This window comes from Artibeus jamaicensis, unplaced genomic scaffold, assembly GCF_021234435.1.
Source record: "Artibeus jamaicensis isolate MK-2021 breed Jamaican fruit bat unplaced genomic scaffold, CSHL_Jam_final contig_464, whole genome shotgun sequence".
NCBI classification, from domain to species: Eukaryota; Metazoa; Chordata; class Mammalia; order Chiroptera; family Phyllostomidae; genus Artibeus; species Artibeus jamaicensis.
The window spans coordinates 17,184,376-17,202,662 of record NW_026521842.1 but is presented as its reverse complement, the minus strand read 5'-3'; the positions used below and the strand labels follow the sequence as shown (position 1 = coordinate 17,202,662).

Below are 18,287 nucleotides of genomic sequence, written 5' to 3'. Positions count from 1 at the left end.
CATAACCATGTCTAGTATACTGATGAGCCCATCAGGGCATTCTTTATTATATTATAGTGTTTTGGATTTCTAGCATTTTTTTTGGATTCTTTCTTAGAGTTTCCATGTCACTACTTACATTAGCCATCTGTTCTTGGGTGTTGTCTACTTTTTTTATTGATGCCTTTAACATATTGATCAGTTATTTTAAATTCCTTGTCTGCTAATTCCAAAATCTTTGTTATACTTGAGTCCGGTTTTGATGTTTGCTTTGTCTTGCTGCACTGTTTTTTCTTGCCTTTTAGCATAACTTATAATTTTAATTAAAAGCCAGATGGGATGTATTAGGTAGTAGGAAGGGAGGCGAATAGGCCTTTGGTTTGGGTTCTGTGTTAATCTGGTGAGGATGTGCTTGCTTGGGCAGTACACACACTGAAATTGGAACAATACAGAGAAGATTGGCACGGCTCCCGCACAAGGATGACGCGCAGATTTGTGAAGCGTTCCATATTTAAAAAAACAAAATGAAATAAAAATCTGGGTGGTGTTTAATAATTGCTGTAACTGTAGATACTGGAGGCCTCAGATTCCTCTAGTGTTTTTGTCTCCCCTGTTATCTTTAGAGAGAGGGCAAGGCAGGGAGAAAGAGAGGGAGAGAAATACCTGTGTGTGAGTGTTGGTTGCCTCTCGCATGCCCTCAGCTGGGGACCTGGCCTGCTACTCAGGCATGTGCCCTGACTGGGAATTGAACCTGCGATCCTTTAGTTTGCAGGCAGGTACTCTAGCCACTGAGCCACACCAGCCAGGGCTCTTTGGTGATTTTTTAAAACATTGGTCTTCCTTCCCATCTCTCCACTCCCCTGTCTGTTCCAGGCTTATGCTAACTCAGTTTCTTTGGAGTGTTTTGGATGCAAACACTGCCCATTGCTTATTACCAAGGGGGAAGTTACTGAGTTCACGTACAGTTGTGCTGAAATAAATGCAGAGTAAATTCTGGGTCTCAGGTTTCATGAGCTTCCTGTAGTAGGTGGTAGGGGTTTGGACCTTATGCCCATTAGAAACCATATCCAGTATGAACTCAAGGCAGAAACTAATAGGTTGAAAGTGTTTTGACCAGGATAGGGCCTGACTTCCCTTCTATGCAATGCTTATTTTTCTTTATATGTGGTTTGGAAAGGTTTTACAATGGGCGATATGTACCTTGTAATGTCAGAAAGGTATCTTGCTAATTGGATCTGGAAAGATAGACAAAACCCATAGAATAACATAGATTTTGTTTAATGAACCACGGACTCTATGAACGACACCAGAGATAGAAAACAAGGTGGTGTTATCGGCTGTTTCTCCTGCTTTCCTAGTTGGTTTTGTTCTGAGCCTCCTTTAGAATTTATCTGATTGATTTTGTTTTGGGGCCATGAAGTATAGATCAAGAGGTTTGGTTGTTTTCCCATTTAGTGGGCCATGTAGGGCCTTCGAGTTTTATCCTCCTGGATTCTCTTGAGTTCAGACCAAAGGTTAAAAGCAGCTAAAGCTCAGGGAGAACAAGCCAGTTTAAAAACTACCCCAGTAAAGTTAGGGAAGAAAGAATCCCAGTAGATGTGAAGACTTTAAAAATTCTTTTATTTTTAAAGTCTATAAATAATAGATTTCCAGCTTAGTGCTTTAACCTCTGTTACTCAGAGCCCCTAGGCTTAATTTATACTCTTTGGTTTTTTCCTTCATTACTCAAGATAAGATCTCTCCCCTTAAAATTATTGTTAAATTATGTAAAAGATCAAACATTTGAAATAGTTCAGAGAATAAGATAAGCAATCATGACAACTACCATCTGGATTTAATGAATATTAATATTTTGCCATATTTGCTTCAGAACTTTTTTCTTTTTAAAAAAATTTTTTTTAAAAGATTTTATTTATCTTTAGAGGGGAAGGGAAGGAGAGAAGGAGAGAAACATCAATGTATGGTTGCCTCTCATGAGTCCCCTGCTGGGAACTGGCCTGCAATCCAGGCATGTGCCCTGACTGGGAATTGAACCGCGATCATGTGGTTCGCAGGCCCGCACTCAATCCACTGAGCTATGCCAGTCAGGGCTAATTTTATTTTTTTTATTGATTATGCCATTACAGTTGTTCTATTCCCCCCTTCATTCCCCTCCACCCTACCCCCCTTCCCCACCATTACCCCCCTTTAGTTTATGACCATGTGTCTCAAGTTCTTTTTTTGGGGGGGGGGATTAGATGATCTTTTTTTAAATTTTTTTATTGATTATGCTGTTACAGTTGTTCTATTCCCCCCTTCATTCCCCTCCACCCTACCCCCCCGTCCCCACCATTACCCCCCCTTTAGTTTATGACCAAGTGTCTCAAGTCCTTTAGATTCTATATTTCCCATGCTATTCTTGCCCCCCCATCTATTTTCTATCTACTGTCTATGCTACTTATTTTCTGTACCTTCTCCCCTCTTCTCCTCCTCCCACTCCCCTGCTGCTAACCCTCCTTGAAATCTTCATTTCTATGTTTCCACTCCTGATCTAGCTGTCCTTTTAGTTTGCTTTTGTTTTAGGTATGGTTGTTAATAACTGTGAGTTTGCTGTCCTTTCACTGTTCATGTTTTTTTAACTTCTTTTTATTAGGTAAGTCCCTTTAACATTTCATATAATAAGGGCTTGGTGATGATGAACTCCTTGAATTTGATCTTATCTGAGAAGCACTTTATCTGCCCTTCCATTCTAAATGAAAGTTTTGCTGGATAGAGCAATCTTGGTTGTAGGTCTTTGGGTTTCATGACTTGGAATACCTCTTTCCAGCCCCTTCTTGCCTGTAAGGTCTCTTTTGAGAAATCTGCTGACAGTCTGATGGGAACGCCTTTGTAGGTGACTGTCCCCTTAGCTCTTGCTGCTTCTAGGATTCTCTCCTTCATTTTAATCTTGGCTAATGTAATGATGATGTGCCTTGGTGTGTTCCTTCTTGGGTCCAACTTTTTGGGACTCTCTGAGCTTCCTGGATTTTCTGGAAGTCTATTTCCTTTGCCAGATTGGGGAAATTCTCCTTTATTATTTGTTCAAATAAGTGTTCCACTGGTGGCTGTGCCTTTCCCCCTTCTGGTACCCCTATAATTCGGATGTTGGAGCGTTTAAAGATGTCCTGGAGGTTCCTAAGACTCTCCTCATTTTTTTGAATTTTTGCTTCTTCACTCTTTCTGTTTGGCCATTATTTGCTTTCTTCTGGTCCACTCCATTGATTTGAGTCCCAGTTTCCTTTTCATTGCTATTGGTTTCCTGTGCCATTCCATTCATTTCAATTAGTTTCGCCTTCATATGTTTCTCTAATTTGTGGCTATATCAACCAGATCTGTGAGCATCCTGATCACCAGTGTTTTAAGCTGTGCGTCTCAGAGTTTTGCTATTTCTTCATTGCTTAGATTTATAGGCTCTGGGGCTTTGAGATCTTCTTGAGCCATTTTTGGTCTGTTTGTGCCCGTTAAGTATGAGGAGCAGAGCCTCCCAGGGAGCAGGACTCCCAGGTCGCTAGGTTGTGACGCTGTATATGGGGGCGTGGTCAGAGCGGGGAAATGGCGACCCCCTCTGCTGTTTTGCGCTGCTGGGTGAGGAGCAGAGCCTTAGGTGGTTCACCAGGGCAGGGCTACTCAGGTCGCTGGATTATGATGCTGTATGTGGGGGCAGGGTCAGAGCGGGGCAATGGCGGTGCCCTCTGCTGCCACTCGCGGATGGGGCCACTGGGTCCCATCTAACCGCCCACTCCCTCCCTGGTCTATCTGTGCAAGAATGTGTGACGACAGTCAACCTGCCGCCCTGCGCCCTTGCTGGTTCCCTGAGGTCACTTGGTGGGTCACTCACTAGGTCCACCTGTTGCAACTCTGCGCTTGGGTTCTGTGGGCCTGAGTCCATCTGACCAAGTTTTCCTGTGCAACCCGCTCCGCCAGCTGCTGGTTTCACCCCTCTTACCGGTCAGGCTGAAGAATTTGTTGTTATCAGACTTCTGAAAAGTTCAATTTTCTGTGTTCTGGCTGTGTTTTCTGTTGCTAATATTTAGTTGACTCTAAACTTGGTTGTGTGAGAAAGCAAGGCGTGTATCCACCTATGCCTCCATCTTGGCGGAAGTCAGAACTTTTTTCTTTAAAAGATAAAATATTGCAGATAAAGTTGAAGTTCCTTTGCTCTCTCTCCTCACTCCATTTTCCCTGCCCCATCTTCTGCTACCCTACACCCTAGAGGTACCTTCTGTTCTGAATGGTGTGGTTCCTTCCCATCCATGCTTATGTACTTTTATTCCATTTATGTGTGTCCTCAACAATATATACAATTGTTTTGTGTAAGTTCAAGTGTATTTCAATGGCCTCACACTATACGTAGGCTGCCACTGCTTTTTTTTTTTTAGCATATTAGTTTGGGATATGTGCGTATAGATTAAATTAATATATTTCAAGTATTATATAACATTTCATTTTATAAGTATATCACAATTTGTCCATTCCTTCATTGATGGACATTTGGGTTGTTTACAAAATTTTGCTATTATATGCACTGCTGTGATGAACATTGTTGGATATGGCTTCTTCTGCATGAGTTGCAATATTTCCCCTGGAAAATACCTAGATGTGGAATCCTAGGAGATACAGTATATACATCTTTAACTCCGCTGGTAGTTGTCAGGCACCATCTAATTGGCATATGAGGCTTCTCATCACCACTTACTGTTTTTTTTGTAAAAAATGGCTTCTCCATATTCTGTACTGTTCTTAACCTACCTCTGTCTATTTTGTGCTTACCTATCATGCTTCTTATTCCCTGTACCTTTTCTCCCATTCTACCCCCTGGTCCCTGCTAATTACCCTCTATTCCTGTGATTCTGTACCTGTTCTAGTTGTTTGCTTAATTTTAGTTTTTGTTGTTTTTTTAGGTTTAGTTGTTGATAGTTGTGAGTTTGTTGTCATTTTACTGCTCATATTTTTGATCATCTTCTTTTTCTTAGATAAGTCCCTTTCACATTTTTTATAATAAGGGCGTGGTAATTATGAATTCCTTTAACTTGACCTTATTGGGGAAGCACTTTATGTGTCCTTCCATTTTAAATGAAAGCTTTGCTGGACAGAGCATTCTTGGATGTAGGTCCTTGCCTTTCATGACTTTGAATACTTTCCAGCTTGTTCTTGCCTATAAGGTTTCTTTTGAGAAATCATCTGATAGCCTTATGAGAACTGCTTTGTAGGTAACTGTTTCCTTTTCTCTTGCTTCTTTTAAGATTCTCTCCTTATCTTTAACCTTGGGTAATGTAATTACGGGGTGTCTTGGTGTGTTCTTCCTTGGGTCCAATTTCTTTGGGAATCTCTGAGCTTCCTGGACTTGCATATCTAGTTCCTTCCCAGGTTGGGGAAGTTTTTCTTCATTATTTTTTGAAATAAGTTTTAAATGTATTGCTTTTTCTTTTCTCCTTCTGGCACCCCTTTGATTCAGAGGTTAGAATGTTTAAAGTTGTCCCAGAGGTTTCTGAGCCTCTTCTCATTTTTTTGGATTCTTGTTTCTTCATTCTGTTCTGGTTGAATGTTTATTTATTCATTTTCTTCCAAATCATTAATTTGAGTCCCAGTTTCCTTCCTTTCACTGTTGGGTCCATGTATATTTTTCTTTATTTCACTTTGTATAGCCTTCACTTCTTCCTCTAATTTGCAGTCCTACTTGACTATTTCTGTGAGCATCCTGATTACCAGTGTTTTGAACTCTGCATCTGATAGGTGGATATCTTCTCATCACTTAGTTCTTTTAGTGGAGTTTTGACTTGTTCTTTCATTTGGGCCATATTTCTTTGTCTTGGCACACCTGTTAGGTTGTAAGGGATGGAGCCTAGGTATTCTCCAGGGTGGGGCAACTTCCTTCACTGGGTTTTGGTGCTGTATATGGGGGATGGGTCAAAGAGGGAACAGTGCCTCTTGCAGGGCTCTCTGCTGGTTTTCAGTCACTTCTCTTGCTTCCCATCAATGGATTGTGTCTTTTCAGGTGCTGATTCCTGGGTGGGTGGGCTTGTGTACATTCTAGGGTCCTCTGGTCCCGTCCAATGGACTCTCCTGTGAGACTGGGGGTTTCTCCCACTGCTGCAGCCCCCACAGATTTTTATAGACAGAGGTTTTGTGGCTTTAGTTTCCCATGCTGGAACCCTGGGTTGTGCAGTCTGTCTCACTCCCCAGTTGTTTCTCCTGGCTTATCCACATACAAATGGGATATCCTGATCCGCCAGCTGTCTCTTTGCCCTCCCAGTTTGTTAGCCACTGCCTTGTCTTGCGTCCCCACTACCCTGGCTTCCTGTCTCTGCCCCCCCCCCACTAGTCTGGATGAATGTTTCTTTTTTAACTCCTTGGTCGTTGGACTTTCATACAGTTTGATTTTCTGGCAGTTCTGATTGCTTTTTGTTTTTAAATTGGTTGTTACCCTTCTTTTGGTTGTGTGAGAAAGCGAACTTTTGGTTGTGTGAGAAAGCGAAGTGTATCTGTTTACACCTCCATCTTGGCTGGAAGCCTGGACTGGATATATCTCACAATAAGGCAAATTCTTTTTTTTTTGGGGGGGGGGCAAAAATCTTGAAGCAAAAAAATTGTTTGACTCCTAACTATGAAAAATCAATGTTGAAATCAATGTCACTTAGCTGTAGCTACATTTAATTCTCATATTCTAGAGTAATATAGTGAGTTAATAACTGAGTTTTAAAGCTGAACAGCTTCAAAATAGAAAGTTAGGAGGAGAGATCAGATCTAAATAGGATGAAAGAAGGTATTACTGATGTTAAATGGAATAGGAATTTTATATTGTTTTTATAGCAGCAGTTCTCAAGAGTGGTCCTCCGACTCTGGTGTCCTGCTGAGATTTTTAGGGTTTTATAACAGCAAGACTATTTTCGTAATAACTTTATTTGCCTTTTTCACTGTTTTCATGTTTGCACCATGGTGTGAAGCAAAGGTGAGTCAAACTCTTGGTGCCATGGCACGAATCAGGACAGAGCCGCCAGGCTGTGCTGCTGTCATCATATTCTTACCTCAGTGCACTCAACAAAAAAAAGAGGAAAAGCTGGTTTTGTTAAAAAATGTGCTTCATGAAGCAGTACAAATCACTTTCATTAAGTCCTGACTATAAGCACGTGTCTTTTTAATATTCTGTGTGATGAAAAGAGAAATATGCATAGAGCACTTTCACTGCATCCTGAGGTGTACAGATTGTGCTGAGGAAAGGCATTTGTATGATGGATTGAATTGAGAGCTGAACCAGTTATTGTTGAAATACATTTTTATTTAAACTAACACCAATGAAGTTACTAGATTTGAGTATTTGGCAATATTCTATTGAAAATGAATGAAGTGAGCCTGTCACTTCAAGGGAAACAAGTGACAGTGTCTGTTGACAATGATAAAACTGAGTTTTCAAGTGAAAATTAGGATTTTGGAAGACGTACACATCTACCAGCAGGAGCCGACAGCTTCCCAGTACTTACAGGCTTGTCTGATGAGATCACTGGTAACATTCACAAATGTGGTTTTTCTGATATTGTATAATGAAATGAACACAATTCATTACTGTATATGACATTTGGAAATCTGCATATCTCAAAGAACTAATATTTTCCAAGTGACGGTCCATAATGTCACAAAATTATATGAGTAAAAAGATCCATTCAAAGCACAAAATGGACTTTTAGCCAAGATGGAATGACAGGGATGGCGGCCATATTTTTTTAAATTATATTTTATTAGTTATGCTATTACAGTTGTCCTGATTTTCTGCCTTTGCTCCCCTCTATCCAGCACTCCCATTCTCTTAGGCAATCACCCCATCATTGTTCATCTCCCTTGGTCATGCATATAAATTCTTTGGCTACTCCATTTCTTATACCATACTTTACATCCCCATGGCTATTCTGTAATACCTGTTTGTACTTCTTTATCCCCTCACCAGTTCACCCACCCCCCCACAACCCCTTCCATGTAGCAAACATCAGAATGTTCTCCATTCTGTTCTCTGTTCTGTTTGCTTAATTTGTTTTTTTAGATTCAGTTGTTGATATATACGTGTTTTTACCACTTTATTGTTCATAGTTTGATCTTCTTTTTCTTAAATGAATCCCTTTAACATTTCATGTAATAATGGTTTGGTGATGATGAACTCCTTTAGTTTTTTCTTGTCTGAGAAGCTCTTTATCTGCCCTTTGATCTAAATGATAGCTTTGCTGGGTAGAACAGTCTTGGCTGTAGGTCCCTGCTTTTCATGACTTTGAATATGTCCTGCCAGTCCTTTCTAGCCTGCAGTTACTCTTGAGAAATCAGCTGACAGTCTTATGGGAACTCCCCTGTAGGTAACTAACTGCTTTTCTCTTGCTGCTTTTAAGATTCTCTCTTTAACTTTTGGCATTTTAATTATGATGTGTCTTGGATTGGCCCTTTTGTGTCCGTCTTTTTTGGGATTCTCTTTGTTTCCTGGACTTGCACATCTATTTCCTTCACCAAATTAGGGAAGTTTTCTTTCACTATCTTTCTTTCAAACAGATTTCCAATTTCTTGCTCTTTCTCTTCTTCTGACACCCCTGTGATTCTAATGTTGGACCCACTGAAGTTGTCCCAGAGACTGCTTATACAGTCCTCACTTTTTAAAAATTCTTCTTGTTGTTCTGATTGGTTGTTTTTTTCTTTCTTATGTTTCAAATCATTGAATGTTGGCCTCATCCCCTGTACTGTTGTTGACTTGTAAATTTTTCTTTATTTCAATTAGTGTATCCTTTGTTTCTGACTGGATCTTTTTTATGCTGTTGAGGTCCTCATTAAGTTCCTTGAGCATCCTTATAACCTTTGTTTTGAACTCTGAGTATGATAGATTGCTTATCTCCATTTCATTTGGCTCTTTTTCTGGAGTTTTGATCTGTTCTTTCATTTGGGCCATGTTTCTCTGTCTCTTAGTTTTGTCAGCCTCCCTGTGTTTGTTTCAGTGTATTAGGTAGAGCTGTTTGACTCTGTGCCTCGGTAATGTGGCCTAATGTAGTAGGTGTCCCTGCAGTGTGTGGTGGCACAGCCTCCACTATCACCCAAGCTAGGTACTTGAGGTGTACCCTTCATGTGGGCCGAGTATACTCTCCTTAGAGTTGAGCTTTGTTGCTGTTGGCACATCAATGGGAGGGATATACAGTCAGCTACAAGAATTGGCAGTGACCACTTACCAACAACCTCTGCCCTCCATGCAGGATCACTTGTACAGGGGCAGGGTTGAGGTGCTCTGACATGGTCTGTACCTGTCCATGGGGTGTGCAGGCTCTGAGGTTTCCCAGATGGTGCAGATCAAGGTCAGCCCCCCACCTGTGTTTTGCCTGGAGCCACCGTGCCTGAGCGATAAAGCAATCTGAGAAGGCTGATACTTGTGCTGGTATTGGAGATTCCCAGGCAAAGCCAAATTGTGAATTTAGGCTGATTGCTGCTAGGGCCGGGAATGGAGCTCCTTAGCAAGAGGTATGGGGGCTGAGGACTAAATGAGGCCGACTGTTGATTGTTTGAGAGGATTTGGGAAGTTGTAAAGCATGAGCCAAGACCAGCCATGGTTGGAGAAGCAGCTTGGGTGGGCCTGTAAATTGGGTGGGATCGAGTCTTTGGGGATCTCCCAGGTGGGGCAAACAGTGTTAGCCAGATTGATTGAGTCTCAGATATGGCACCAGCCTTCTGGCTCTGTAGTTCTTTGGGGAAGGGTTCAGAAAAGGGTCAGTGGCCTTTGCCCGCCTATCTGTCTGAGCGAAAGCTGTCACTCAGTTCTCCCCTTGATGCCAGATGCTTCACTTTCTCCCTGTATGTCATTGGTGATTGCTTAAGTCCATGTGTGGATTCTTTAAGAGGAATTGCTTGGATTCCTATGGTTTCTTCCACCAGCTCACTCCCTGCTAGTTTTTGCAGCCAGAAGTTATGGGACTTATCTTTCTAGCCCTGCTACACTGGGCTTGGGGGGCCTGATATGGTGCTACAACTCCTTGCTCCCAAATTTTTAGCTACCACAGGTGGGTGTGGGACCAGTCCATTCTGCATCTCTGCCCTTTCTACCAGTTAGATGGATGTGGTTTCTTTAATTTCATAGTTGTCAGACTTCTATTCAACTCAATTTCTGATGGTTGTTCTATATTTTAGTTGTAATTTTGATGTGGTTGTGCAAGGAGGTGAGCTGTGGTAACCGGTGTCACCATCTTGACTGGAAGTCCCCCTGTTCCCAGACTTGGATATAACAGTGTTCTTAGGCTACTCAAGGCCCACCCAGTTCAGTAGTGGTTGTAAGACAGACACATACCACTCTACCGGAAGTAGCATAGCCACAGTTGCTTTGAGGTTTATATTTTCTTGCTTCTGTCTCTTTAACCACAGATATTAACATTGGGTCCAATTCCTCAATCTCTTACCAGATGTTCTCTAAACCTACTGCCATGTTTGTCTTGCAGTGTCCTGGTGATGACATGGCATCTGCCAGCTCCAGCCGGGCGGGAGTGGCCCTGCCTTTTGAGAAGTCTCAGCTTGCTTTGAAAGGTAAGTGGCACTGTGTGAAGTGTTAGTCATTTTGAAGTCCAGCCCACATTATGGGGAAGAGGTGGAGTTATACCACATCTTGGTCTAGAGAGCCAAATTCTGTGAAATAGCTTAAGATTGTAACTGTTCATTCTCTTAGGGTTCTTGTCTTGTAGCTGGAATTAGTGAAGAAGAGAAAAAGGAACTGTTGGCAAAAATGATCTAAAATGGTGATTCTTTCATGCCCCAGGCCTCTTTTCTGTCTATACTCATTCCCTCAGTGATTTCATCCAACCCATTGGCTTTAAGTGCCACCATTATGAAACCACTGCCTAATTTATAGCTCTAGTCTGACTTCCTCTGAACTCCAATGGCCCACTTGTTCATCTCCATTAGACTATTTAGTAAACATCTAAAATGTGACCTGTCTGGAACTGAGCTCTGAGTTTTTCTCACATATCCTGTATTCAGTCAGTCAGTGTTTCTGGCTGTGTCTATCTTCAGAATGTGTCCAGCGTTCAGCCACTTCTCACCGTCCCCACCATCCCACAGGCTGCCATCATCTCAACCCTGGACTAAGGCAATAGCCTTCCTGTGCCTGCCTTTTGCCCGCTTTCATTCTGTTGGTCACTGAGCAGCCATTGATTTTGTGAAAATGTAAGCTACCTATTGTCAGTCTTCTTCTCAAATATACCAGCGGCTTTCCGTCTTACTCAGAGTAAAAGCTGAAGACCCCACATGATGTGATCCCCTAGTTTCTTTCTTTTTTTTTTTTAAGACTTTATTTATTTATCTTTAGAAGGAAAGGGAAGGAGAGAGGGAGAGAAACATCAATGTATGGTTGCCTTTCCTGCGTCCCCTGCTGGGAACTGGCCTGCAGGGAACTGGCCTGCAACCCAGGAATGTGCCCTGACCGGGAATTGAACCGCGATTGTCTGGTTCACAGGCCCGTGCTCAATCCACTGAGCTACACCAGCCAGGGCGATCCCCTAGTTTCTTACTCACTCTTCCACATTTACTCAGCTGTAGCCACATGGCGTCTTTGATATTCCTTGACTATGCCAGGCACATTCCTACCTCTGGGCCTTTGCACTTGCTGTTCCCGCTGAATGAAATGCAGGAACTCAGGTATCTACCTCCTTTGCTTCCTTACTTTCTTTAGATCTTTACTCAAAATTCATCCTCTTCAACCAGGTCTTCCTGATCTCCCCAGCTAAAAGCCTCCCCCACCCCAACTTTCTCACTTCTTCCCCCTTCCCTACTTTGTATTTTTCTTCTCAGCTCTTGTCACTATCACAATACCTATTTCTATGTACTTTATTTATTGACGGTCTCCTTCAATAGAATATAAGCACCATGGTAATAGGACTTTTTGTCTGTTTTGTTTACTTTTGACATCCCAGTGACCAGAACTGTGATTGAGGGCCTACATAGTAGGCCCTCAGTAAAAATTGCTCAGATGAAAGAATATTGCTTCAGAAGCCTTGGAGAGTCATGGACTGAGAGATGCCCTGGGGTGGGGGAACAGCACTCAGTATCTGAGCTCAGACTTCACAGCATGGTCATCTCGAGGCAAGCTTGTGTCTCATTATTATTTTTGAAATGTAAATGTTATTAATTTATTTAATATACTTGCAGACTTTAACGTTATTTCTTTCCTTAGCCTCCAGTGCTCCAGCTTGGAGGAAACTAGTATTATCAGTTTCTTGTGTGTCCCTTCCAGGAAACATCAGAGGAGATGTATTTTTAGAATTTCAAGAGCCAGGGTGCCTTCCTTAGAAGGAATACTCTTTGAGCAGTGTATGAGAGCACCCGTTTTCCACCTTTTTACCAACACAGTACATTGTCAGACTTTTTCCTTTGTCAGTCTGATAGGTAAAAAGTTGTTTTCCTCAGCATAGTTTTATTTTGCATTTATTTAATTATAGTACTGTTTAGCATCTTATCATACATTTAAGGGAAATACATATTTTCTTTTTCGGTGGATTGCCTATTCATATACTTTACCTCTTTCTTATTGAGTTATTTTTTAATTATTAAAAAACATTTTATTATTTTTAAATTATTATTTACACATTTTAATTATTATTATTTTTGGTGTGTCATTGCTGTGCTGCTCCAGCATTTTGAGGAAGAAGAGGATTAGAATGAACTGGTAGGGTTTGGAATTTGGGACTGCATCCTTTACTACCTTACCTAATAATTAGAAAACCTAGGTTAAAACAGAAGCCTGTCTATGGGACCTGGTGACGTCCCGAGGTCCCGACTTAGGGTTCATATTATTTAGGAACATCCACTGACTTCTAACAGATTTCCCTGTTGCCTTCCTTCAGTGTGAAGTAGCATCAGGGAAAGAGCTAACTTGATAATATAGGTGCTTCTCATTATACGCATTTAATCTATAGGGATTTGATACTGCCATCCAGTAAAGCGGTGGGGGAGAAAGAGAAAGAAATGTAATAATTCGAGTGGTGTGGGTAGTTCTCCCATGCGTTTCCCTGGCAGAGTCTGTAGTGCAGTTTGGGAGATGTTGCTAGGCCGTTTCCTCTCTTTGCCTCTGTACCTTTGTGTCTCTTCATAGTATAATCCTAGAGATTCGAGATGTACTTTTTAATTCTATCAGGCCCTTGAACATTTTGTCTTATATTTAACTTAAGAAACACAAGGCACTGCAAAGCAAAAAACTGTTTGAAACCTATTGAAAGATAATATGCCAGGTTCTATTCTGGTCCCTTTCTAAGAGCTTTACAAAGGGTATAATTTTGGCTGTATGTGATTTTTGCCTTATTTGTTGATATTAAAAGCTACATCCTATGTGAAAATGTGACTCCATGTACTTTGTCAAACAGTAAATGAACTTTCTAGATAAACTTGCTTTTATCTTGATGACTTTATTTTGGCTTGCCTTTAAAAAAAAGAAACCCTCAATATATCACTCTGCTGATTAACCATAAATTAGAGGGAAATGTTTCTTTACAGTGGAGACACCTGGAAGACCCCACATTAACCAAGGGATTAAATTTAGCATCCCCAACAGGGCAGGCTAGTGTGTGCAAAGTATACAACGTACCCTATGTGATAATCCTGGCAAAAACATTCAGTGTGAATCTGATCATGAGAAAGACAGGCATGTGCAGAATTTGGCATATTTCTAGATGACAGCTGGTAGAAGTCTTTAAAAATCACTGTTATTGGGAAAAGCAGGGAGAGCATTCTACATTTTCAAAGGTTGAGGAGACAACAACCAAATGCATTGTGCTCATCTTGATTGGATCCTAGATTGAAGACATTTGGATATGGAATGAATATTGGAATTGATAGAATAATTGATTTTTTTTTTTTTTAGGCATAGTGATGGTGTGCTTAGGTGGGAGAATGTCTTTCTTCTTAGGAGTTACATTCCAAAAGTATTTGGGGCTGATCTCTTATGAGTCTGCAATTTACTTTCAAAAGATTTTACAGGAAAAAAGTGTGTGGACATAGACACACACACACACACAAATCTAAACACAAAATATGTATTTTTATCTTGTGCATTCCAACAGGGTAGCCATATAGCCCCATAGAACTATTTACATTATAAATAAATTAATTAAGTTTATAATTCAAATCCTCAGTTGCACTAGGCGTATTTCAAGCACTCAGTTGGCACATGAGTCATTGGGCAGTGCATTGGACAGCACTGGTGTGGGCCGTTTCCATCATCACGGAAGTGCTCTTGAATAAGTGCTGTATGTCAAATTGGTTTAACATAGAGGGGGAAAAGCAAACATGGCAAAATGGTAACAACTGGTGAAGAGTAGGCAACTATTTATTCTGTTCTTTCAACTTTTCTATAGATTGGGAACTTCAAAATAAGACTACTAACTGCATCCTGTGATCCTAGATTGGACCAAAAAAAATTCTCTTTTCTCTTTTTCTATAATGAACTTTGACGGGACAATTGACAAAGTTTGAATAAGGTCTGTGCATTAGATAACAGTGTTAAAGAATACAAAATTTCCCACTGTTGACATTTATACTACAGTTATGTTAGAAAATGTCTTTATTCTTAGGAATATACACCAAACTATTTAGAGGTAAAGGGACACAGCACTCCCAAAGGGACAACTCACTCCCAAAGTTTTCGGAAAAAAAATGTGTATGTGTGTGAGTGACAGGGGAGAAAAACAATAATAAAGCAAATATAGTAAAAAAAATTGGTGTGTGGAAAGTTTATAGGAATTCTTTATATTATTTTTGAAACTTTTTAAAAAACTTTGCCGAAATTATGTAAAAATTAAAAAAAGGAAAACATAGGAAAAAAGATAGGGGGAAAGCTAGAGGACAAGAAAGGAAGCATCATGGCAGCGTTCAAAGAACTGGGCTGGAACCTGGGAGACTCGACTTTGGGCTTAGCTCTGGCTCCAACGAGTTCTAGGATTTTGTCATTTTACCTCCCTGGATCTTAGTTGGCCAAATTATTAAATAAAGGGTTTGAACTTGTTGATTTCAAAGAAACTGTCTAGATCAAAATTATTAAGACTCATTATCATCAATCCGCTCCCTGTCCCCCCCCTTTTTTTAAGAGCTTGCATGCAGAGCTACTATTGCACCACAAGGTGGCCTCAGTTAACCTTGATCCATCTGGACAGTGTTTTTTCTACTCTGGGCCACGTTTCCTATACCCGACCTTTTTTTTTTCTGGTACCATCCTTGTTCCTGAATCCTAGCCACAACTTTCTTTTTTGCTCTTTGAATCTTTCTCCACTCTTCTTTTGGGCCTGGAGAAGAAAGCTATTGCTAAAAACATTCCAGAGGTGGGTTGGTTGTTTGCCAGATTGTGGACCCTTATAGGACTGTCACCTCTCAAAAGGTCTGGGAGGGTGAGGTTTGCCAACTCTTGACATGGGGGAACTTAGGCTAGGATAGTCCTGTTATCACGGGTAAGGAATGTCAGTAATATGTTCTGACTTGGGGCATTGGATTGAAGCCACTGAGATGTCTTCATCCCAACGACCTGGCTGACATGTGCTCGAAGAGCAGCTTGTCTAGCCTCCTGCAAGTGTTTGCTGAGCTTGCGCTGCGTCCCTGGCTCACTGGTGCCAAGTGAACATCAGAAACGTTGCCACATGAAGAGGAGATGCAGATGGTTAACAAACACATGGAAAAACATTCAGTCTCACTAGTAATTTAAGAAAAGCATTAGAACAAATAAGCAAAGTCTGGTACTGGCATACAGCGTGGTGTAGTCAGACTGCCCAGTGGCACATCCTGGCCCAAAGCTCCTGGCTGTGTGGCTTGGGGCAGGAACCTGGCTTCCTCGAGCTTGTTTCCTCCTGGATGAAATGTGGGTGACGATACCTTCCCTGCCTCAGGGGTTCATTGTGAGGGTTTAGTTAGATAATGTGTGCTTAGCATAATATCTGTAAAAAAGGTATTCATTAAATTGTAGCTATTATCTTTATACCAATTTTTTTAACCTACATCATATTTACAAAGAATGAAAAAACAGTGGATTCAGTGTTATGCAGTGTTGGGTGAAATGGAGATATTCTTATAGTGTTCACGGGCATTTACATAGATTTACCCTTTTTGGGAAGGAAATTAAGCAGTTTAAAAATTTTTTAAAAATGTCCATATTCTTTGGAAGAATACTCAAAATGTAAGCAAATACTGTATATACATTTGTGGTAATTTTCCCAGAGCAAAACATTGGAAGCAATCTATTCATCAGCGAAAGAACAGTTAACTAAATTATGGCATATATTTTAAAAATATTTTATTTATTTATTTTTAGAGAGAGGGGAAGGGAGGGAGGAAGAGAAACATCAATGTGTGTTTGCCTCTTATATGGCCCTCCCTGGGGACCTGGCCCACAACCCAGTCATGTGCCCGGACTAGGAATCAAACTGGTGTCCCTTTGGTTCTAGTCTGCGCTCAATCTACTGAGCTACACCAGCAAGGGCAAATTATGGCATATTCGTATAATGGGTTTATAGTACAACCTTTTACAATGTATTTTGGGAGAAGAGTTTTTAAAGAGTTGGAGATGTAAAAGATGAAAGTCTAAAACTCTGGATTTACCAATGTCTTGTTTTTAGGTAGGAGTGATTTTTATTTCTTATACTTCATATTTTTAATGCCCTCACATTTTTAAAAATAAGTTTTCTTAGAATCAGGAAAAAACCAAAATTTGTTTTTTAAAAGAAACAGCTAAAAAGAGTGAGACCATCTGCCACAGGGGGGCAGCTGGGAGCCCTCTGCCTCATCTTTCACTTCTTTCTTTCCCATCCAGTGGTGTCAGCAAAGCCCAAGGTGCACAATCGCCAACATCGAATTAACTCATTTGTGGAAGTGGCAGTGGATGGACTCCCCAGTGAGACCAAGAAGACTGGGAAGCGAATTGGGAGCTCCGAGCTTCTCTGGAATGAGATCATCATTTTGTAAGAGAGAATCCCTTCTCTTCGAATGCAGTAACATGAGGGAAAGAAAGAAGGCGCTCCAAGGGGGTTGTGGGAGATCCAGGTGTGCTGTGGAGCCTTTAACTCTTCTGCCTTTGGTACCTGAGGTGCTGCCTCTCTTTAAGTGTTTCCACATGATTGAGCTCATAGTGTTCATTATTAGCTAGATGGTTACAAGGTCAGCTTTGAGGATGGGGGAAGGGGTCATGTGAGCATCTTCCTATTTGGGGTTTTCTTTGCCCCTTCCAGTTGTCAGCAACATCTGTTTTCTTCTAAGCGATAAGAGTAACTGATTTGCTTGGATGTGATGAGTCAAGTATTTTTTTTCCAGGAATGTCACGGCCCAGAGTCATTTAGATTTGAAGGTCTGGAGCTGCCATACCTTAAGAAATGAGCTGCTAGGCACCGCCTCTGTCAACCTCTCCAATGTCCTGAAGAACAATGGGGGCAAAAGTACGTATGAGGAAGGGGTGGCTGATGTGGTTCATTTGTGTGGGTGGGGAGAATAATTCGGAGGCATGGATTTCTCTCAGCAGGGCCAGTGACCCCATTTTTTCCTCCAGGACGGGGGCGCTGCAGTGACTCTGCTCCCCTTGGATGCTGTCTGGAGTTTTAGGAAGGCTGAACACATCTTCCTGCTGAATTCAGCCCCCTTTCCCAGGGGCTATTAGTGGTGGGGTACAGGGATATGTCCTCTTGATCTTTCATGAGGTCATTGCTTTTCCTCTGCCTCTGGCCCTCTTTTTCTGGTCCAGGAGAGATGGGACTTGTAGAATCAAACTGTCAAATGCCTCCAGCCAACACCATTACTTCCCTAGTCTGGGTCCTGGAACAGAACAAAAGGAACTGTGTGCATGCATGTGTGTGTACGTGTGGGATGGTGTTACAAATACTGCCCTGTGCTTAGTAGGCACTCAATAAACATTTATTGGATGTTAGAATGTGATGGAAGCTCTATCATAATTATTCAGGTACCTCTGCTGCATGGAATTCTGAACCCTAACATCTATTTATTGTTGTTTGTGGTCAGCGGCATAACCGTGGCTGTGGTATCTGAACCCTCTCTCATAAAAGCCTCTATTCATAGCAGTTCCATATGTGGCGAGGGAATGCCACAGAAAGAAAGGCTCCTTTTTCTCTTGAAGGCTGCTGTCTAGAAAATATTTTCAGAAAGTGGATGTAGCTGAAGAGAGGTGTGGGGGCGGGGTGTGTCGAGTCCCAGGGAGAATGCTGCATTGATTTGAGTCCTTTCTTTCTGAGGCCTTGTCCTTTCTGCTGGGCACCTAGAGATGTGGTGAACCCACCCTGGCTGTGGGAATGGCTTAAAACTAGGCTTAT

At 41.4% G+C, this 18,287-nt stretch overlaps 1 protein-coding gene and 1 non-coding gene across 5 annotated transcripts in view; both read left to right on the top strand.

Moving 5' to 3' along the window:
• Window positions 1–18,287, top strand: part of WWP2 (WW domain containing E3 ubiquitin protein ligase 2) — a 150,792-nt gene that overhangs the window by 16,682 nt on the left and 115,823 nt on the right. For all 4 annotated transcript variants that reach the window (XM_037162639.2, XM_037162640.2, XM_037162641.2 and 1 more), the window contains exons 2-4: window positions 10,443–10,527; window positions 16,784–16,931; window positions 17,281–17,402. In XM_037162639.2, coding sequence (XP_037018534.2) covers window positions 10,458–10,527; window positions 16,784–16,931; window positions 17,281–17,402 — 340 coding nt within the window. In that variant the 5' untranslated portion in view covers window positions 10,443–10,457. The remainder of the gene's footprint in view (window positions 1–10,442; window positions 10,528–16,783; window positions 16,932–17,280; window positions 17,403–18,287) is intronic.
• Window positions 388–494, top strand: LOC119061958 (U6 spliceosomal RNA). The gene has a single exon (XR_005084888.2). It is a non-coding gene; the product is annotated as a U6 spliceosomal RNA (small nuclear RNA).